Here is a 22,974-nt window from a genome sequence, read left to right on the forward strand (position 1 = left end):
CAGAACCCACCACCATCTCAGTGTAATACACACAGACACACACACACACACACACACCCATCCCACTCCCCACACACACCCGCAAAGCCCCAAACCACTTATGCCTGCCAAAAACACCGATTTGGCTTCCTCCCTAAAACAGACAGACACACATTACGCAGAGGGAGGGACTGGAAGCTCGTAGCAGCAGCGTTTCATCCAGCCAAACCACAGGCTCTCTGAGGGATAACAGGGGCCATGCTATAGAGTCACACTAGCATTGTGTTGGGATCCCTCAGACTGGGGGATGGGATGCTGCTGCAGGGGGCAAAGCTACTTTGCAATGTCTGTGGCGGATCTCTGTCGTCGCGCTTCGCGCTCTTTGTCTCTCTGTCTTTGTTTTGGAGGATTGGAACGTGTCTCTCAATGGCTTTGTAAATCTGATCAGAGGCCCTAATATGTTTCCCATACAATACTCCCATAATTCTCCCATATTATAGACACATAACATCCCCACAATACCTCAGCTAGGAAGGGATCTGTTTGCTATAAGCCGGAGTCTCTGAGAATAACAAAGATGTCATGTACGTAAAAGTCCTAATTTACGACAATTTTCCACACAGTATTATGTGTTACGACACTTCTATCAATGGCAACACACTACAACACAGTCACAGCACAACTTTGTTATCTTGTCTGTCTGTACAAGTCTGTAATGTGTTTGGTCGTTTGTGTGTATTCCAGGAGACTTGCTTTAATTGGTGTATCAATAGAGTATATGAGCATCTGCTGGGTGTAGGTTCTTGGTGGTTCACCTGTTTGCAGGTCTTGGTGCTGATGAGGCGAGCGATGGAGCAGAAGTTGTTGTAGTAGGTTCCGTGCAGCACTCTGAACAGAGACTCCTCCGCCCCACTCCACTGGACAGGAGTTTCCACCTGCTCCCCGTGCTCCTCCCCCGGGCGCAGCTTGGTGGGAGTCTGACAGCGAGAGTTGCTCTCTGACCATACGCAAAAACACACACATGCGCACACACACAGACACACACACACAGACAGGGGGTGTATTTGAGACTTATGCTCATACACACACTGCCAAAGGCAGAGAGCGACATGTTGCTTGGCAACAGGTTCAAGGCTGTGTTACTGTGACCACATGCTATGACTGGGGAATGCTTATTAGTCCGCTCATCAATCTGTTTTTACACATGATTTGAGCTAGTGGGGAAGGCCGCTGGGCCACCAGCTTAAGTCAGTAGTCTATCTTCAAAATGAAGAGCTGCAGTGACATCACAGTACAGATATTAGTTCCTTCCAAACTGAATGCAAGAGAGAGACAATAGAGAGAGAGAGAGAGTGATTAAGACAGAGAAAACAAGAGTGAGGGGAAAGTGCTCTTTCTCCCTCCCACTGTTCTCCACATGAGTCTCACAACAGAAAGAGGAAACCAAGGGGAGGGGCTGAGTGAAGAATCTGTTTGTTTTGGGGCTGAAGCGTGCAAAACCCATGGTTGGATTGTTGTGTTTGGAAAGCGAGTGAGAGAGAGCGAATGGTTTTTCAAAACTGTCATCTTCAGCCAAGGTTCTCTTTGCTGATGTACTGCATTCAGCACACATGAACCATTCTGGCATGTGAGAATTAGTCAATCCATTCTGTCAGTAATACACTGAGGTATGACAGATATACTGTAATAGCGTAGTAGTTGAGGCATTAGTGTTTTCCTATCTAAGAAGATAGGAAGCTGGTAGTCTCCTACTCATGGGTTGCATGTTTCGTCACAATATTGTTTTGAACGTTCGTTATGGACTGATGCCCAACTGAGCATTCAACTCAATGTATCGTCAATGAGCACTGATGAAGATTTAATCAAAAGTGCATTACAGTGGCTTGGAAATACAATGCCATTCAAAAGGAGGCAAATAATTAGAAGGAAAACCTTATGTCATAATTTTGATCTCGCCAGATTGACTTGATCAAATCAAATCAAATTGTATTTGTCACATGCGCCAAATACAAAAGGTGTAGACATTACAGTGAAATGCTTACTTACAAGCCCTTAACCAACAATGCAGTTTTAAGAAAAATAAGTGTTAAGTAAAAAATGTATCAGTAAAAAAATTAAAATAACAAATAATTAAAGAGCAGCAGTAAAATAACAGTAGCGAGGCTATATACAGGGGGTATTGGTACAGAGTCAATGTGCGGGGGCACAGGTTAGTTGAGGTAAATTAGGTAATATGTACATGTAGGTAGAGTTAAAGTGACTATGTATAGATAATAAACAGAGAGTAGCAGCAGCGTCAAAGAGGGGGTGGGGGGAACAATGCAAATAGTCCTGGTGGCCATTTGATTAGCTGTTCAGGAGTCTTATGGCTTGGGGGTAGAAGCTGTTAAGAAGCTTTTTGGACCTAGACTTGGCACTCCGGTACCGCTTGCCTTGCGGTAGCAGAGAGAACAGTCTATGACTAGGGTCGCTGGAGTCTTTTACAATTTTTAGGGCCTTCCTCTGACACGGCCTGGTATAGAGGTCCTGGATGGCAGGAAGCTTGGCCCCAGTGATGTACTGGGCCGTACGCACTACCCTCTGTAGTGCCTTGCGGTCAGAGGCCGAGCAGTTGCCATACCAGGCAGTGATGCAACCAGTCAGGATGCTCTCGATGGTGCAGCTGTAGAACCTTTTGAGGATCTGAGGACCGATGCCAAATCTTTTCAGTCTCCTGAGGGGGAATAGGCTTTGTCGTGCCCTGTTCACGACTGTCTTGGTGTGTTTGGACCATGATAGTTTGTTGGTGATGTGGACACCAAGGAACTTGAAGCTCTCAACCTGCTCCACTACAGCCCCGTCTTTTTCCTGTAGTCCACAATAATCTCCTTTGTCTTGATCACGTTGAGGGAGAGGTTGTTATCCTAGCACCACACGGCCAGGTCTCTGACCTCCTCCCTATAGGCTGTCTCATCGTTGTTGGTGATCAGGCCTACCACTGTTGTGTTGTCAGCTAACTTAATGATGGTGTTGGAGTCGTGCCTGGCCATGCAGTCATGGGTGAACAGGGAGTACAGGAGAGGACTGAGCACGCACTCCTGAGGGGTCCCCGTGTTGAGGATCAGCGTGGCAGATGTGTTGTTACCTACCCTTACCACCTGGGGGCGGCCCGTCAGGAAGTCCAGGATCTAGTTGCAGTAGGAGGTGTTTAGTCCCAGGGTCCATAGCTTAGTGATGAGCTTTGAGGGCACTATGGTGTTGAACGCTGAGCTGTAGTCAATGAATAGCATTCTCACATACAGTTGAAGTCAGAAGTTTACATTCACTTAGGTTGGAGTCATTAATCCTTGTTTTTCAACCACTCCACAAATTTCTTGTTAACAAACTATAGTTTTGGAATGTCGGTTAGGACAATGACCCCAAGCATACTTCCAAAGTTGTGGCAAAATGGCTTAAGGACAACAAAGTCAAGGTATTGGAGTGGCCATCACAAAGCCCTGACCTCAATCCTATAGAAAATGTGTGGGCAGAACTGAAAAAGTGTGTGCGAGCAAGGAGGCCTACAAACCTGACTCAGTTACACCAGCTCTGTCAGGAGGAATGGGCCAAAATTCACCCAACTTATTCTGGGAAGCTTGTGGAAGGCTACCCGAAATGTTTGACCCAAGTTAAACAATTTAAATGCAATGCTACCAAATACTAATTGAGTGTATGTAAACTTCTGACCCACTCAGAATGTGATGAAAGAAATAAAAACTGAAATAAATCTCTCTCTCTACTATTATTCTGACATTTCACATTCTTAAAATAAAGTGGTGATCATAACTGACCTAAGACAGGGAATTCTTACTAGGATTAAATGTCAGGAATTGTGAAAAACTGAGTTTAAATGTATTTGGCTAAGGTGTATGTAAACTTCCGACTTAAACTGTAGGTGTTTCTTTTGTCTAGGTGGGAAAAGGCAGTGTGGAGTGCAATAGAGATTGCATAATCTGTGGATCTGTTGGGGTGGTATGCAAATTTGAGTGGTTCTAGGGTTTCTGGGATAATGGTGTTGATGTGAGCCATGACCAGCCTTTCAAAGCACTTCATGGCTACAGACGTGAGTGCTACGGGTCGGTAGTCATTTAGGCAGATTACCTTAGTGTTTTTGGGCACAGGGACTATGGTGGTCTGCTTGAAACATGTTGGTATTATAGACTCAGTCAGGGACAGGTTGAAAATGTCAGTGAAGACACTTGCCAGTTGGTCAGCGCATGCTCGGAGTACACGTCCTGGTAATCCGTCTGGCCCTGCGGCCTTGTGAATGTTGACCTGTTTAAAGGTTTTACTCACATCGGCTACGGAGAGCGTGATCACACAGTCGTCCGGAACAGCTGATGCTCTCATGCATGCTTCAGTGTTGCTTGCCTCGAAGCGAGCATAGAAGTAATTTAGCTCGTCTGGTAGGCTTGTGTCACTGGGCAGCTCGCGGCTGTGCTTCCTTTTGTAGTCTGTAATAGTTTGCAAGCCCTGCCACATCCGACGAGTGTCGGAGCCAGTGTAGTCCGATTCAATCTTAGTCCTGTTGTGGTGCGTGATTTTGAAGGAGTCAGGCGCAGGAGGGTAAATCACAGAATAAATGGTTTATTCTGTAACACAGCGGTACGCAACAATACGTAAAACACTCCAGTGCTGGAAAACAACAAGGCAGACGGGATATCCCGGCGATACACAATATAAAAGAGCTCCACCAAGCTCCTGAGTGGCGCAGTGGTCTAAGGCACTGCATCGCAGTGCTAACTGTGCAACTAGAGATCCTGGTTCAAATCCAGGCTCTGTCGCAGCCGGCCGCGACCGGGAGACTCATGGGCGGCGCACAATTGGCCCAGCGTTGTCCAGGGTAGGGAAGGGAATGGCCGGCAGGGATGTAGCTCAGTTGATAGAGCATGGCGTTTGCAACGCCAGGGTTGTGGGTTCGATTCCCACGGGGGGCCAGTATTAAAAAAATATGTATTCACTAACTGTAAGTCGCTCTGGATAAGAGCGTCTGCTAAATGACTAAAATGTAAATGTATATTAACCTCCACAATAAACAATCACACACAAAGACAAGGGGGCAGAGGGAACACTTATACAGGTACTGATGAGGGCATATGAACCAGGTGTGTGTAATAAACAAGACAATCAAATGGAATGATGAGATGAGGAACGGCAGTGGCTAGAAGGCCGGTGACGACGAACACCGAAGCCTGTCCGAACAAGGAGAGGAGGCTGCTTCGGAGGAAGTCGTGACACTTGTATTGACGCTTTGCCTGTTTGATGGTTCTTCAGAGGGTATAGCGGGATTTCTTATAAGCGTCCGGGTTAGAGTCCCGCTCCTTGAAAGCGGCAGCTCTACCCTTTAGCTCAGTGCGGATGTTGCCTGTAATCAATGGCTTCTGGTTGGGGTATGTACGTATGGTCACTGTGGGGATGACGTCATCGATGCACTTATTGATGAAGCCAGTGACTGAAGTGGTGTACTCCTCAATGCCATCGGAAGAATCCCGGAACATATTCCAGTCTGTGCTAGCAAAACAGTCCTGTATCTTAGCATCTGCGATTTATATTTGACATTTAAGTCATTTAGCAGACACTCTTATCCAGAGCGACTTACAGGAGCAACTAGGGTTAAGTGCCTTGCTCAAGGGCACATCGACAGATTTTTCACCTAGTCGGCTCGGGGATTAGAACCAGCGACCTTTCGGTTACTGGCACAACGCTCTTAACCACTAAGCTACCTGCCGCTACCTGACCACTTCTTTATTGACCGAGTCACTGGTGCTTCCTGCTTTAGGTTTTGCTGAGGATAGAGTTATGGTCAGATTTGACAAATGGAGGGCGAGGGAGAGCTTTGTACGCATCTCTGTGTGTGGAGTAAAGCTGGTCTAGAGTTTTTTTTCCCTCTGGTTGCGCATTTAACATGCTGGTAGAAATGAGGTAAAACTGATTTAAGTTTCCCTGCATTAATGTCCCCAGCCACTAGGAGCGCCGCCTCTGAGTGAGCGTTTTCCTGTTTGCTTATGGCCTTATACAGCTCATTGAGTGAGGTCTTAGTGCCAGCATTGGTTTGTGGTGGTAAATAGACAGCTACGAAAAATATAGATGAAAACTCTCTTGATAAATAGTGTGGTCTACAGCTTATCACGAGATACTCTACCTCAGGCGTGCAAAACCTCGAGACTTCCTTAATATTAGATTTCGTGCACCAGCTGTTGTTTACAAATATACACACACCTCCACCCCTGGTCTTACTGGAGGCAGCTGTTCTATATTGCCGATGCAGCGTATATCCAGCCAGCTGTATGTTATCCATGTCGTCGTTCAGCCACGACTCAGTGAAACATAAGATATTACAGTTTTTAATGTCCCATTGGTAGGATATCTGTGATCTTAGTTTGTCTTTTTTGTTATCCAATGATAATAAGTTACAAATAATGCGAAACAACACACAAAATAGCACAATTGGTTAGGAGCCCGTAAAACGGTAGCCATCTTCTTCGGCGCCATTCTTCAAACTTTAGATGCAGTATAATGTTAGCTTGTTAGCTAATATTGTTAGCTAAGATTGAGGGGAGTACACCGGATTTTTCCTACTAAACATTTGGCTACTTTAGCAATGTAATCGTATTTCCAGGCACTGTAATTTAGACTAAACTGTCGTTAGCCTCCGTCCAGAATGACTGGGCTTATCACGACTTTAGGGCACCACTAAGGCTTCAGAAGGTTCATAACAATGGCATGACGTGACCGAGTGACGGAGGTGCAACCTATGAATAAATAGTACCTTAGAAGCTAGTCTTTCCCATAATTGAAGAGTTTGTCTGTCTCTTAAAGTATTTACGGACCAGACAGACCAACATGAACATCGGCTGTGCGCAGGGGGTGGCCGTCCTATCGCCTCTGACCTCAAAACATCGGCTGTCATTTTCTGTTAATTTCCACAAGATTCTAAATGTTTAATCGCCACTGTTTGTTGACACCCAGCAGGTGATCTACTGCGCACGGCCGATGTTCGTGTTGGTCTGTCTCGTCCCTTATAAAGCTAGTGTTTCCCCAAGCTACCTGAGGAGCTGGTGGTCTCGTGGTCACTATCCCCCTCCTTGGCCTCCTCAGTGGTGCCTGACGGGCCGGGGCAGCTGGAGCTGGGGGGGCGTGGCTGTCGCCGCCGGCGACGGGACTTCTGGGAGCGCAGCATCTCCTGATCCGCAAACTCTTTGGCCCCTTTCTTTAGAGGAGGGAGCGAGGAAGAGAGGGACAGAAATGAAGAGATAGACGAGTGTTAAAGTAGGGCTGAATGGATCAGTACGTTATCATTGGCTTGTAGAGGATCTGAGCACACCTGTAGCAAAAAGCAGTCCAGACCACAGGGCTCTGTCTCCATGCGAATCTCCTTGCTCTTCCTCTTGTAAACATTGGGTGTAGCGTGAAAAGCTGGAAAGACACATACAGTATATTGTTACTATCAGTATACTAGTAGTATGTTAGCAGAACAGTAATACTAGGGACGTAAAACATTCAGCATGCTGCACAGACCCTATGGATGCTCTATAGAGCGTTCTCAGTGTGGACTTAGAATGCAGCTGTCATTTTCAGACCACAGTGGCAAGAAAAAAAATGGGCGCTCCTCCCATAAACATCTCTGGCATTTCATGAATTAATGGATTTGAGGGTTAAACTATCATTCAAATGAACGCCAACCCCTGTTGCTATTAGAAACCGATGGTGAGGTGGTGATTCGTTGAAATTATCCAGTCCAAAAAGTGTTTCCTTTTCCGTATTGATGACAGGTTGTCATCCATCAACAGATATATGTAGTATACCCAAGTTCATTGAGGTTTGTCTGTTAGAAGAGTGCTAACAGTACATATCGCCACGGTTAATGTCCCAGTTCTATTGATTTCAATACAATATCGATGTGAGTAAACAACCTAATCAATTCCATTCTTCAGTTTGTAAGGCGCTAATTTCGCAAAATACAAGTATTCTGAACATGTGTGACACGTGTGTGTAGGGTGTAACTTTTATGTATTGGTCTTCAAAATATCACCAGTTATTGCAGCATATTGATTATGAATTTGGACATCTAAAACCGGTGTTTTGACACACGGCCATAAATCAAAAAGCCATGACAACAGGAAGCGGCAACAGTGTCATTTTCAATGTATGTTTTAGGGATATAAATGGTACTTTTAAAATGATTTTTTAACAGAATTCTACTTGATCAGGTAAAAACTACTGAATGAGCCCAAAAACGTGTTATGATTTATTGATTTTGATTATATTAGTGAAATCATGCAAATATGTTTGTCCTGGCTAGTAATAATGCATTTATTATAACACTAGAGATGTGTTGATTCCAAGAGAGTCTGAGTGAGACAGAGAGAAAAAATAAAAACAGAAATCTAGAGGAAAAGCCACATGTTGACAGATGTCAATAGGTTAAAAACACACAGAGAGAGAGAGAGAGAGAGTTAGAGAGAGATACAGAAAGTGAGAGAAAATAGTAAACCCATAGGACACATTACGGTGGAGGAAGCAGTCGTATTTGAAGCAGCGCCTGCAGAAGAGCGTGTGGAAGGAGTGTAGGGACTGCTCCCGCTGGACAGACTTGGCGAACGGCCCGTCTATGTTAGGGGTGCACAGGGGGGGCAGCTTTACCGGGCTGGGGGGCTCCAGGAGGTCCTTGTACCTAGGGAGGTGTCATTTGGGGAAGAAGGGGATAAAACAAAACATAGCCTTTTTATGCATAATATAACTTTGTATCAAGATTGTATTTTGTATGAGCATGGTATATGGCATGATATACAGTAGAAGTGGGAAACTACAGTAAGTAGCTGTATTCTGACTCAAGTAGGCCTATGCCAGGGGTAGGCAACTAGATTCAGCTGCTGGCAGATTTTTGTCGGAGCGGATGGTTGTGGGGCCAGAACATAATTATAATAATTAGTACATTGCAAATTGACCACAACTAAGGCCAAAAACATATTGTATTTGAAAATAACAATCATTTCATACCTTGATTACATTGAGACACTTGGGAACAGATTTCCTAAATGAAACAAATGTTTAGCTGAATTCCAGGTGATTTTAGTCTTTTTTTAACGTAAAACTAAAAATGATTAATGTTTTGTTTTACTAAAAACTTTGAGGGGCCAAAATAAATCACTCACGAGCTGGTTTTGGCCCGCGGGCGGCCTGTTGCTGACCCCTGGCCTATGCTCATTTGCAGGTGGATTTGCATGAGAGTTTAGTTTGCGGTATTTTCTAAGAAAAAGGCTTTTCAGACGGTGATGCAACAACTTCTCTTTTGAGTGTGAGAAGAGAGGGCAGAGAGCATTATTAGCATCTCCCTGAGAGCTCCCATCTCCATGGTGAACACTAAGCAACGCTCGGCTAAGCACAGCACAGTTGTTGGGTACTTTTCTTACTTTTCCTTCAGCTCCTCAGTCGTACCCTTGTAGGGGAACATCGAGGCGATGGCCGTGAATATCTTATCATGCGGGATCTTCTTATTGGCAGGCAAATCCCTCACTAAGGAAGGTGGTGAGAAGAAAAGCAAAGAGCAGATCATTAGCAACTCAACCACCCCTTTTCTAGTTCCCAATTCCTGTTGAGATGTAATTGTGTTGCACTTTTTGCCATGTAAGCAATCATATTGGAACGATAGCAAAGTCCCGGGCCTATTATGAAGGACTGTTTGTCCATGTACTCTGTGTAATAAGAGAGTACCAGTGGCTTATGAAGGACTGTTTGTCCATGTACTCTGTGTAATAAGAGAGTACCAGTGGCACAGGGTGTTTGTCATACTGATGTGTTCTTACACTGAGTGATAGTGTCTGAAGCCACAGTGTGTAGAGTAGCTCCCCCCCCCCCCCCAGTTCCCATAATCCCTGGTGCTCTCAATGTGCCAGAGGTCACAGGGCCTTGTAACCGGAGCCTGTTCATATTGTATCTGTGTTCTGACCAAACAGGTTTCCCCACCACCCTGTCTGTCCCTGCGGCAGGGACAGTCTCTACGTAAACAATGCCAGGCAGTGCCACTGTGCTGGAACAGGGCGACCTGCTGGCTCCTGTACAACATGGGGTACAGTACAGTCACAGTGATCAGCCTGACCTATACCCGCTGTTCTCTCATGCCACTGATAAGAATAGGAGGACAAGTCTATGCAAAGACAAATAAGCATGCACACTTCACTTCAGATAATCCAGCATAGTAAAACCAGTAACTCTCATATAAAAAACAGCATGTATTGCCTTTTGTTAGATAAGCATCCAATCATATCTAGGAGACATGAACTATGTTAGTTGTGGTTACATGTGTCAGTCAAAAGGCTCTGGAGGACACTTACCCTCTATGACACTCCTCCTCTTCCTCCTGAAGAAGGCTGTGGGCCCCACCTTGGTCTCTTCAGTCCCTTCCCCAGAGCTCTTCCTCACCCCCTTCTCCTCCTCTTTCCCCCCTTTCTCCTCTGCCGCCTCCTCCTCTTCCTCCTCCTGGTCTGAGTACTGGCTCAAGGCCTCCACTAACTCTTTAAAGATTTCATCGTTGATGAACCCTCCCTCTGGGAGACAAACCACACAGTCAACATGTCAGCGCCTACTGATGACATCACACAACATGCGTCAGCACATATCCCCTAAACAAATAAGATTACCCCAGCAGCACACAGCAACGCACGTACTGTACCGATGACATCAGAGAGCACGCCTAACCCCACGTCTCCAATAAAATAACTCACTGATAAATCAGACTGACAGTGTGCGTAATCAAAACAGGACAGAAAGGATGAGATCCCTAGTCTAGGTAGGTAGGCAGGTCACCTCTGTCTCCATGGACACCGTCGTAGTTGTCGATGAGCTCCTCCAGGAAGGCCTCGTCCTGCTCCAACACCTCGTCTCCCATGTAGGGGATGTTATGGAGGAACGTCTCATCCTCCACCTAGGAAACACACACATACTCACATCTGGCTGTGTGTGTGTGAGTGTTAATGTGGTACATGAATAAATATTAGGGTTTTTACACCTGTGTAATAACAATGTAGTAACGTTAGAAGCGACCTATCATGTTGTTGCACAGTAATTGAGAATTACTTTGTTATTGCATAGAGATGGAGTTGAGCGTTTATTGTTATTACACAAGTGGAATAAGGACGTGGGTTTTTCCTGGTGTGTGTGTATACGTGCATGTGTGTGTGTGTTGTCGGGAAAGCCCCATACCATGAAGTTCTGCTGCAGAGGGGACCAGGAGTACATGAAGGGGATTCCTGCCACGGTCGTCAGGGGCCGCAAGGCAACCGCCTGAGCTTTAAACGCTGGGAAGCCAAACTCCACCATGCACAACTGTGATTGGACCAGAGACAGAGGGGTGAGTATGACAGAGGAGGACAGACCTGCACTGGATTATAACCAACAGGTAGGCTACTATTACCCTACTGGATAAAGACGTCCACTGACACTACACTGAAATGAACTGTGAAACAAATACCAAGACTCTAGAGAAGTGCATTGTGAGAATTTCTGAACACAAGATGCTGCTCAGTCTGCCTCCAGGCTGTTTTCATCATAGGTTCTGACAGAGTTTCGTTATTGACCTCGGTAAGACAGCCTCATGAACCCTTTTTGGCAGCTCAGCATCTCCCTGAAAAGGGATGAAACATCACAGTCCTCTATCAGCCTGATGGGAGAGCAGACCCTGGCCAATGAGGAGGCAGGAGTCAGAATAGGCTTGAAAGAGCGAGTTAATTTTGAACATTAGGCAAAAATGTAGATTTCCCCCTAAATACAGATACACAAAAGTAATTATTTTTCATGATGGCCATAAACAATAACTGGTAGTGCTGACTTTTTTTTTTAGAAAGGTCTAGAACTCACCTTTCTGGTAAAAATGTTTATAAATTGCTGAGGTATACTCACTTTTGAGGACACAAACTCAAGTACATAGTACAAATATTATGAAAATATGAAACATCATATATGATTTTTTTCCCTATTCAACAAAAGTGGCGCAATAGGGCTTGAAATTACTGAAATGCTTTCTAAATATAGTAACAATCAAATTATAAACGACTTACTATAAGATTTCACCTTTCTTATAACTGTAAAATAAATGTGATCAAACTCAGTGACAGTACAATATTGGCAACCCTGGATTGCTGACACTATGTATTGGCCATTGAGAGGCTTTGAAGCCACTGGTCGGCCATATTGGCACTCCGCAGTAGGAGCAGTCCTCCATAGGAATGAAAGGAATTCTAAAGTATTTCAATTAAATGTTTCAAGGACAAAATTACATGTATTCAAGTATTTGGTGCAGACTCGTTACAACCTAATATTTAAACACTAAGTGATTTCGTCCATCTGTGACCAAGAGAAAGTGGTCTTGTTTCAATTCTACGAAATTATTTTGTATTTTTTCCAGTTGAGAGCTATAAATCCATCTGAGAACATCAGAGATGATGTTGATGAAGAGATGATCAGAGATGATGCGAGATGAAACTGTTATTGTTGCATCCGTTAGATTCTCCCGTTTCATAAGACCTATTACAAGTGCAGCTACGAGGTTCAATGGCACAGGAAATCGTTGCTCTGTCTGGATAGGGCAGAAAATGTGACGTGTCGCCCCCTACTGTATGTCTCTCTATCCTTTAGTCTTTCTCTCTCTCTCTTTCACCTTCTTGCCGGGCAGCGGTCCACCTGGGGTAGACAGGGGAACTGACTGGATCCTCAACTTGGACCACTCCTCGTTCAGAAGGTTGGTACGTTCCTCTATCTTCTGCCGGTTGGACATGAACAAGGCCTGGAAAAGACAGGGAATGTAAGAAGAGTTTGGAATACCTATACACATACACACAATCTCTCTCTCTCTCTCTCTCTCTCGCTCTCTCTCTCTCTCTCATTATCCTCACCTTGACCTCCTCTGCTTTTTTAAAGCGTTTCAGCTGACGGAGGCGCATGTACTCAGACTTCACCCTCTTCCTCCACTCCAACAGGCTACGGGAAGGTATGTTGGAGGCAGGACAAGGTGTTGGGGTCGGGATCAGGGCCGGGTCCGGGGCTGGGTCTGAGACAGGTGCTTCTGGGGCCTCCTCCATGGTCCTGCACCATGATAGAAATGACTGGAGTTACTGGCACTGACACAAAGACAAAACACATGGAAGTGTCCTGGTCAATCGTGCATATGTTTGTATTGTTAGCAGTAGTATTAAAGGAGGATATCACTGTTTGTGTGAATGTATTGTGTGAATTGGTTGTGCCTGACTCCAAAAACACGTTTTACTAGGTTCTGGGATGTGATAACATCAATGGCAATTGGCAAAGTAATTTTCCAAGACCCCCCCCCCCCGCCCACACACACACACACACAACCAAATGAAACGCATGACTCAAACTTCTGCATGCGTGTACGTGAGCGAACCACTGCCCCCTTCTGTTAGCAAAAGCACCAAGGACTGCATAAAAAAGGCTTATAGCCTGGTCAGTGCTACAATGTGCCATTCGTACTCTTATCATGTGGGACTAAAACAACGGAATCATAAAATAACGGGCCTATAATAAAGTGAAACCGCAAGCACGTCAAACTTGTCATATACCTACACCAAATGGCAGTCTGAAAAACACGTTTTCCCCTGCACATACAACATTAGTAAAAGTGGGCGTGCCTCTTCTGAAAGCCAATATGAAAACAGAGCAGCTAAGTGCGTAGTACACTTTTCCCAAATTTCATAACCTCTTCTGCTGAATTCTATCCCACAAAATGTTCTGGAATTGGTGAGAAGCAAAACAAATGTCGCGCTGCGTAAAGGCTTTTCGTTTTCAGGGCAAATGAGTCGTATTAACCGTACCAGGCGTCAGCCTTCCTTAGAATCCTACACCAACAGCCGATAACAGAAGTCACATACGATGATGCATAGCCTATCCATTTCAATTATGTTAGTTTTACGCAATGGACAGCTTTCACGCCCAACCAATAACATTATAATGTGATATTTCTAATGCGCTTCTCTGGGATACGCGCACACATGTCTAGTTTTGATACAGTGTCGCAGTTAGAAATACCTTTAAGGATCCTCGTGTCCTCCTATTTGTAGCGACTCAAGCTCGCCACTAAAGCGTTGAACTCCCCGTTTGAGATCCACCATAAAATAAGGATTTCTTCGCTACGGACCCGAAGTAAATAATAGGGTCCGTGTATTTGTGTTCACACGCTGATGGGATCCGAAGATTCCTATGTCGTCCGCAAGCATGCTGAAATTGAAGTTGTACAGTTAAAAGCTGCGCACTTAACTGGCTCAGTTAGAGAGTGACGTCTTTATTATGATCACACTGTGCCTGATAGCTGGACTTGGGTAAAAAGCGTGCGACTTGAAAGTATATGGACATTTGGATAGCCCACATGTAGCTTATGAATGATTCTACTCACAAGGGCTACACGCCTACTATAAGGCTACTACTAACGTTATTACTACTAACAGAATACTATTAGTCTACTATTACATAGGCGACTAGGCTACTATAGGCTACTAATAATAAGAGGATAATACTAATTTATCAAAATGCTATAGTTGATAGGTAGTCATAATAATGATGATTAATATGTTTATTATTTGTTCATATAATGAAGATATATATATATAAAAACTAAAACAGAGCATCACTAACTGTAAGTCGCTCTGGATAAGAGCGTCTGCTAAATGACAGAAATGTAAATGTAAATATGTCTATACCTATATGGATGTCATGCATTTTAATATGAGGGTCAAGTGATGATATTTGGGAAGGCTATAATAACATAATTAGTTAATCACCAACAACCTTTTCTCACATACTGTATATTGGTAAGATACCCTGTTGTATTTTTCCATAATTCATGTATAAATGTAATTCACATTTATACAGGGGTAATAATAAGCATATATTATCAATGAGGATTGTTCCTCAATCAATCATGGAAGAGGAAGACTCCAGCCTCCAGCCTCTAGTCTAGCGCATGTTGTTTTCCATCTCTCAAGGGGCGGATGCGCAGCGCGAGCTTGGGCTGTGGCACTCTACTCATAGTCACGTGATTCTCAGAGGAAGGAGAACTCGCCTGGTCCAGTAACATACATAACCCAGCGGTCCGGCCAGGCCCATGTGAGCTGTGTTCAACAGGCAGTGCTCATTGAACAATAGCCTTGCCTACCATTAGAGACATACTGCTTTTTATGATACACTATGTCTGTTTAAATTAAATGGCAAATAACTGTCTGGAAGATAGAAAGAAAATACTCTATGCAAAGCATAATCTATAATAGAGTGTTCATAAATACCTTAGAAACAATTCATGGATACATATTACATATTCAAGTCCTTCTGATGGCAATATAAATGCTTTATAAATGTACTGTGCAGGTGGGAGTGAAAACTAACAGAACTGCTGAATGTGAACCCTGCTGTCTTTTTTCTATACACAAGATGGCACTGTAGGGCTTAGATTTGATTACTGTTGTACCAATATCGCAATATTGGGCATACATTTCTCCCAGGGTGTAGAATGACAAGTCTACGGCTGGTTAATAGCAACTAGTTTATGATCTGGTTATTGGGTGATAGTGTACGTGATAGAACAGGGGTGGGCAGAATGAGAAGTAGCAGGATGAAAAGGATAACATAATCAACTTGAAAACATCAGGCCCAACCAGAATAAAAGAGTGATTAAGTAATTAAATAATCTTCAAAATGTGTCCAGTTGCTGTCTTTGACAGAAACCATATGCTCAGTCTTCACTGTGTATCATCGGGCCTTTATTCAATGTAAAGCCCCCAGTCCCGCTCAATCTGCCTCAGATAGCAGACGTTTTTATCCAAAGCGACTTACAGTCATGCGTGCATACATTTATTTTTATTTTTTGTGTATGGGTGGTCCCGGGGATCGAACCCACTACCTTGGCGTTACAAGCGCCGTGCTCTACCAGCTGAGCTACAGAGGACCTCCTCTGTTCCTCTGGTGATGTAGAGGTTAACCCAGGCCCTGTAGCCCCCAGTATCACTCCTACTCCCCAGGCGCTATCATTTGTTGACTTCTGTAACCGTAAAAGCCTTGGTTTCTTGCATGTTAACATCAGAAGCCTCCTCCCCAAGTTTGAGTTATTCACTGCGTTAGCACACTCTGCCAACCCGGATGTTCAAGCAGTGTCTGAATCCTGGCTTAGGAAGGCCACCAAAAATTCAGAAATTTCAATCCCGAACTACAACATTTTCCGTCTAGATAGAACTGCCAAAGGGGGCGGAGTTGCAAACTACTGTAGAGATAGCCTGCAGAGCTCTATCATACTATCCAGGTCTGTGCCCAAACAGTTTGAGCTTCTACTTCTAAAAATCCACCTTTCCAGAAATAAGTCTCTCACTGTTGCCGCTTGCTACAGACCCCCCTCAGCCCCCAGTTGTGCCCTGGACACCATATATGAATTGCTTGCCCCACTTCTATCCTCAGAGTTCGTACTGCTTGGTGACCTAAACTGGGATATAATTAACACCCTGGGCCGTCCTACAATCTAAACTAGATGCCCTCAATCTCACACAAATTATCAAGGAACCTACCAGGTACAACCCTAAATCCATAAACATGGGCACCCTCATAGATATCATCATGACTAATTTATCCTCTAAATACACCTCTGCTGTCTTCAACCAGGATCTAAGCGATCACTGCCTCATTGCCTGCGTCCGTAATGGGTCCGCGGTCAAACGACCACCCCTCATCACTGTCAAACGCTCCCTAAAACACTTCAGCGAACAGGCCTTTCTAATTGACCTGGCCCAGGTATCCTGGATGGAAATTCACCTCATTCCGTCAGTAGAGGATGCCTGGATGTTCTTCAAAAGTGCTTTCCTCTCCATCTTAAATAAGCATGCCCCATTCAATAAATTCAGAACTAAGAACAGATATAGCCCCTGGTTCACCCCAGACTTGACTGCCCTTGACCAGCACAAAAACATCCTGTGGCGTACTGCATTAGCATCGAACAGCCCCCGCGATATGCAACTTTTCAGGGAAGTCAGGAACCAATATACACAATCAGTTAGGAAAGCAAAGGCTAGCTTTTTCTAACAGAAATGTAGCACTAACTCCAAAAAGTTTTGGGACACTGTAAAGTCCATGGAGAATAAAAGCACCTCCTCCCAGCTACCCAATGCACTGAGGCTAGGAAACACTGTCACCACCGATAAATCTACGATAATCGAGAATTTCAATAAGCATTTTGCTACGGCTGGCCATGCTTTCCACCTGGCTACCCCTACCCCAGCCACCAGCTCTGCACCTGCCGCTGCAACTTGCCCATGCCCCCCCACCCGCTTCTCCTTCACCCAAATTCAGATAGCTGATGTCCTGAAAGAGCTGCAAAATCTGGACCCCTACAAATCAGCTGGGCTAGACAATCTGGACCCTTTCTTTCTAAAATTAGCCGCAGAAATTGTCGCAACCCCTATTACTAGCCTGTTCAACCTCTCTTTCGTATTGTCTGAGATCCCCAGAGATTGGAAAGCTGCCGCGGTCATCCCTCTCTTCAAAGGGGGTGACACTCTAGATCCAAACTGTTACAGACCTATATCCATCCTTCCTTCCTTTCGAAAGTATTTGAAGGCCAAGTTAACAAACAGATCACCGGCCACTTCGAATCCCACCGTACCTTCTCCGCTATGCAATCTGGTTTCCGAGCTGATCATGGGTGCACCTCAGCCACACTCAAGGTCCTAAACGATATAATAACCGCGATTGATAAAAGACAGTACTGTGCAGCCGTCTTCATCGACCTGGCCAAGGCTTTTGACTCTGTCAATCACCGCATTCTTATTGGCAGACTAAATAGCCTTGGTTTCTCAACTGACTGCCTCTCCTGGTTCACCAACTACTTTTCAGATAGAGTTCAATGTGTCAAATCGGAGGGCCTGTTGTCTGGACCTCTGGCAGTCTCTATGGGGATGCCACAGGGTTCAATTCTCGGGCCGACTCTATTCTCTGTGTATATCAATGATGTCGCTCTTGCTGCTGGTGCCTCTCAGATCCACCTCTACGCAGACGACACCATTTTGTATACATCTGGCCCTTCATTGGACACTGTGTTAACAAACCTCCAAATGAGCTTCAATGCCATACAACACTCCTTCTGTGGCCTCCAATTGCTCTTAAACGCTAGTAAAACTAAATGCATGCTCTTCAATCGAACGCTGCTTGCACCCGCCCGCCCAACTAGAATCACTACTCTCGGCAGGTCTGACTTAGAATATGTGGACAACTACAAATACCTAGGTGTCTGGTTAGACCGTAAACTCTCCTTCCAGACTCACATTAAGCATCTCCAATCCAAAGTTACATCTAGAATCGGCTTCCTGTTTCGCAACAAAGCCTCCTTCACTCATGCTGCTAAACATGCCCTTGTAAAACTGACTATCCTACCGATCCTTGACTTCGGCGATGTCATTTACAAAATAGCTTCCAACACTCAACTCAGCAAATTGGATGTAGTCTATCACAGTGCCATCCGTTTAGTCACCAAAACCCCATATACTACCCACCATTGTGACCTGTACGCTCTTGTTGGCTGGCCCTCACTACATATTCGTCGCCAAACCCACTGGCTCCAGGTCATCTATAAATCACTTCTAGGCAAATCCCCGCCTTATCTTAGCTCATTGGTCACCATAGCAACGCCCACCCGTAGTATGCGCTCCAGCAGGTATATCTCACTGGTCATCCCCAAAGCCAACACCTCCTTTGGCTGCCATTCCTTCCATTTCTCTGCTGCAAATGACTGGAACGAACAACAAAAATCTCCGAAGCTGGAGACACTTATCTCCCTCATTAACTTTAAGCATCAGTTGTCAGAGCAGCTTACCGATCACTGCACCTGTTCACAGCCCATTTGAAATTAGCCCACCCAACTACCTCATCCCCATATTGTTATTTACATTGTTATTTATTTTGCTCATTTGCACCCCAGTATCTCTATTTGCTCATCATCTTCTGTACATCTATCACTCCAGTGTTAATACTAAATTGTAATTATTTTGCACTATGGCCTATTTATTGCCTTACATCCATAACTTACTACATTTGCACACACTGTATATAGATTTTCTATTTTCTATTGTGTTATTGACTGTACGTTTTTGTTTATTCCATATGTAACTCTGTGTTGTTGTTGTTTTTATCGCACTGCTTTGCTTTATCTTGGCCAGGTCGCAGTTGTAAATGAGAACTTGTTCTCAACTGGCTTACCTGGTTAAATAAAGGTGAAATAAATAAATACAAATTGATAATTTATTGATAATTGATTCACATTCAGCACAGTATGTCCTGTCCACCTACAATGGAATAATGTCCATGTACAATTAGTTCTGATTCTCACTCATAGTTACTGGCTGTGTATTCCTGGGGATGTATGCATTAACCGTCTCAGAGTTGGAGTGCTGACTTGCTAACTTGCCTTTTAGATCCTAGATCAGTACTCCTACTCTGAGATGCTTGATAAATACAGCCCCTGATCCGTAATTCTGACACTGTAGACAGTAAGGCTTTTTCAGTGTGTCACCTACAGTGCTCTTCTACAGTGTGTTTTTCTTTGCCCGCTCTCTCTCTTTTCTGGCACATCCACATTGGTGCTTGATCTGGGCTGTGGCGAGTTTATACTGGACTGTAAAACAAAAGCAAACATGAGAAAGCAGGAAGATAGGCTTGAGAGGGAGGCCCTTATCAGTGGAAAGTTTTTAATTATGTTCTATCTAAACGGCGTGTGTTACTCTTGGCACCTGGGATAGGGGTTTGATATCTTCAGATGTGAGAGTGGAGATGGATCAGTTCAAAGGCCTATCGGTGCAGCTGGTGAAATACATTACACATTTATTAATAATCTCAAATAATTCTCAAATTGAGGTAGCGTACTGAGGTAAGCGTTTTTAGAAATTCCTCAAAATATGCTTGTATCTTGTAGCCCATTTAATGTTTACTTGAGCCTCCCAATGGAATCATTTGGTAGAAGCTGATGAGCTAGAGAGAGAAGAAGTGTAGCTGAGTTTATGGTGAAGCTTATACGATGGCACCAATAGCACAGATGACATGTGTTGCATTATTCCTTGATGGTTCCGTGCAGATTCAGATTAGCTAATGTACTCAAGCCCTTAAACGTTGGAGGTTTATTCAATCAGTTGTATAAATAAAAACAAATCATTGATCTGTATTGAAAAGTCATTTTGGCCCAGAGTCCTAGCAAGCCCAGTCCCAGGCCCAGATGACACAGACAGTACATCAGTGACTTGGATGGATGCATCATGAATGCGTCATTCTTTGTGTGTACTGGAGGGCCCAGCAGTGTCTCAATGTACTACAGCAGTTTTGTGGATACGTCAATGACAGCCTTGCAGGGGGTTAGACATTCCACGGAACTACTGCTGGGGGGAGAGATTTGTCATCAGCCATTACCTCACATAATATAATACAGAAACACAAACACATATCTCCCCTCATCACCAGCTGGGACCCCCCCCCCCACACTGCTGACAGTGACAGAAAACCCAAATCATATTTGACCTATGTACACTTCACTGTTAATGTTTAGTTCATAAATGTTTCCATACAAACAAAGTAAAGTTGATAAAAGTTTCCTTACAAATTTGATTCACAAGGAGCTCTAGCCTTGAGACATAACAAAATAACATCACATTTTTCTATTGACAGTTTATGTGTTGTCAAAGAGCATGTTAAAGCTATTCATTTCAGTCTTTGTGATCTCAATCACTGTGAATCAACACTGAGAATACATCTTAAAAATCGTTTTCCACTTCAAGCAAGCTACAATGAGTGTACAAAACATTAGGAACACCTTCCTATATTTACATCAACATTTACATAATTTAGCAGACGCTCTTATCCAGAGCGACTTACAAATTGGTGCATTCAACTTATGATAGCCAGTGGGACAACCACTTTTTTTTTTAAATGTTATGGGGGGTGGGGGAAGAAGGATTACATTTATACTATTCCAGGTATTCCTTAAAGAGGTAGGGTTTCAAGTGTCTCCAGAAGGTGGTCAGTGACTCCGCTGTCCTGGCGTCGTGGGGGAGCTTGTTCCACCATTGGGGTGCCAGAGCAGCGAATAGCTTTGACTGGGCTGAGCTGGAACTGTGCTTCCGTAGAGGTAGGGGGGTTAGCAGGCCAGAGGTGGATGAACATAGTGCCCTCGTTTGGGTGTAGGATCTGATCAGAGCCTGAAGGTAAGGAGGTGCCGTTCCCCTCACAACTCCGTAGGCAAGCACCATGGTCTTGTAGTAGATGCGAGCCTCAACTGGAAGCCAGTGGAGTGTGCGGAGGAGCGGGGTGACATGAGAGAACTTGGGAAGGTTGAACACCAGACGGGCTGCAGCGTTCTGGATAAGTTGTAGGGGTTTAATGGCACAGGCAGGGAGCCCAGCCAACAGCGAGTTGCAGTAATCCAGACGGGAGATGACAAGTGCCTGGATTAGGACCTGTGCCGCTTTCTGTGTAAGGTTAGGTCGTACTCTGCGAATGTTGTAGAGCATGAACCTGCAGGATCGGGTCACCGCTTTGATGTTAGCGGAGAACGACAGGGTGTTGTCCAGGGTCACGACAAGGTTCTTTGCACTCTGGGAGGAGGACACAATGGAGTTGTCAACCGTGATGGCGAGATCATGGAGCGGGCAGTCCTTCCCCGGGAGGAAGAGCAGCTCCGTCTTGCCGAGGTTGCACCACCTTTTGCCCTCAGAACAGCCTCAATTTGTCGGGGCATGGACTCTACAAGCTGTTGAAAGCATTCCACAGGGATGCTGGCCCATGTTGACTCCAATGCTTCCTACAGGTGTGTCAAGTTGGCTGGATGTTCTTTGGGTGGTGGACCATTCTTGATACACACGGGAAACTGTTGAGCGTGAAAAACCCAGCAGCGTTGCAGTTCTTGACACACTCAAACTGGTGCACCTGGCACCTACTACCATTTAACAAGTGACATCAATAAGGGATCATAGCTTTCACCTGGTCAGTCTATGTCATGGAAAGAGCAGGTGTTCCTAATGTTTTGGACACTCAGTGTATATCCACTCCAAATGAATAGACACCCACACCTATTTGACAGCTGAAGACTAGCAGGCTGTATGTTTGTGTTTCAGAGAAAGATATCTGTGTAAAAAATGCAACTCAGAAAAATGTCCCTGGAGCGTACATATCCATGTTGGCTGGACTTCAAATTGGTAAATTACTGAGCTGACATGATACCACTCTAACCCAATGATTTTAGGTCAATGTCAGTTGAATTTGAGGGACCAGTTTACAACTAAACCATTTATTTCAGAGGCTGAAATATGATGCATTAAACCAGATATAGCAAAAAAGTAAGTGGATTTGCTCTAACCATTATTGTTTATCTGGTCTGTGGTTAGTCAGTGTAGATTTGAAAGAATCCACTGTCTGGTCCATTAATTGAAACATGACTGAAACTGGAAAGGAGTCAAAGTGAATAACCATTAACATACTTTACTCAACCAAACTAAGAAATATAACTGGCATCTGTCAATAACAAACTCATTTAATCTATATTATAGTTCAACTTCGCGTCTCTTGGCATAACTGCTAAAGTGTTGGGTTGACAGTCGTTGGACCAGGGTTCGTGTCCTGGTCGGAGCTATGCCCCTAATTCGCTACACTGGTTCAGCTTAAATATGATTTCTAGTTTGCTCAACATTTGGGCATATTATTGTAGCTGAACCAACATCAATTCTCAAGTTGAATTGTATGTTACACTCAACCTAAAATTCAGTTGAGTGAACATACAATTCAACTTGAGAATTGATGTTGGTTCAGCTAATATGTAAAAATAAAGAACGTCGCACACTCTAATTATGGTCCAACCAACGTTTTAACGTTGTCGATAATATGCCCAAACTGGAAATCGTATTGCAGCTGGTTGCTGTGAATATTTTAAGTTGAATCAAAACATCTTTTTTATTT

At 44.3% G+C, this 22,974-nt stretch overlaps 1 protein-coding gene across 2 annotated transcripts; it reads right to left on the reverse strand.

Annotated features, from left to right (window-relative positions):
* Positions 1-275: 275 nt before the first annotated feature.
* Positions 276-14,309, reverse strand: LOC311115717 (histone-lysine N-methyltransferase EZH1-like). Of its 2 annotated transcripts, none has more exons than XM_084190868.1 (11): positions 14,038-14,309; positions 12,888-13,112; positions 12,653-12,778; positions 11,200-11,322; positions 10,804-10,921; positions 10,332-10,544; positions 9,411-9,513; positions 8,508-8,671; positions 7,322-7,413; positions 7,045-7,207; positions 276-976 (listed from the first exon to the last, which is right to left on the reverse strand). In XM_084190868.1, the coding sequence occupies exons 2-11, from the start codon at positions 13,071-13,073 to the stop codon at positions 651-653; spliced, it is 1,614 nt and encodes a 537-aa protein (XP_084046994.1). In that variant the 5' UTR covers positions 13,074-13,112; positions 14,038-14,309; the 3' UTR covers positions 276-650. The 2 variants fall into 2 exon arrangements, with proteins under 2 accessions (XP_084046994.1, XP_084046993.1); XM_084190867.1 differs by having other exon boundaries at positions 277-976; positions 12,888-13,077.
* Between the last annotated feature and the right edge of the window lie 8,665 nt (positions 14,310-22,974).

Source organism: Coregonus lavaretus, assembly GCF_964263955.1.
Source record: "Coregonus lavaretus genome assembly, contig: HAP1_SCAFFOLD_1282, whole genome shotgun sequence".
NCBI classification, from domain to species: Eukaryota; Metazoa; Chordata; class Actinopteri; order Salmoniformes; family Salmonidae; genus Coregonus; species Coregonus lavaretus.

Bases quoted from the DNA above. Each gene is read 5' to 3' on its own strand.
- LOC311115717 (XM_084190868.1), bottom strand. From the start codon at position 13,073: ATGGAGGAGGCCCCAGAAGCACCTGTCTCAGACCCAGCCCCGGACCCG. The intron at 7,414-8,507 runs GTAATGTGTCCT...GTGTCTTTCCAG, and splicing joins ATACGACTGCTTCCTCCACC to CTTTTCACGCTACACCCAAT. The intron at 7,208-7,321 runs GTGTGCTCAGAT...CCTCCTCTAAAG, and splicing joins TGGACTGCTTTTTGCTACAG to AAAGGGGCCAAAGAGTTTGC.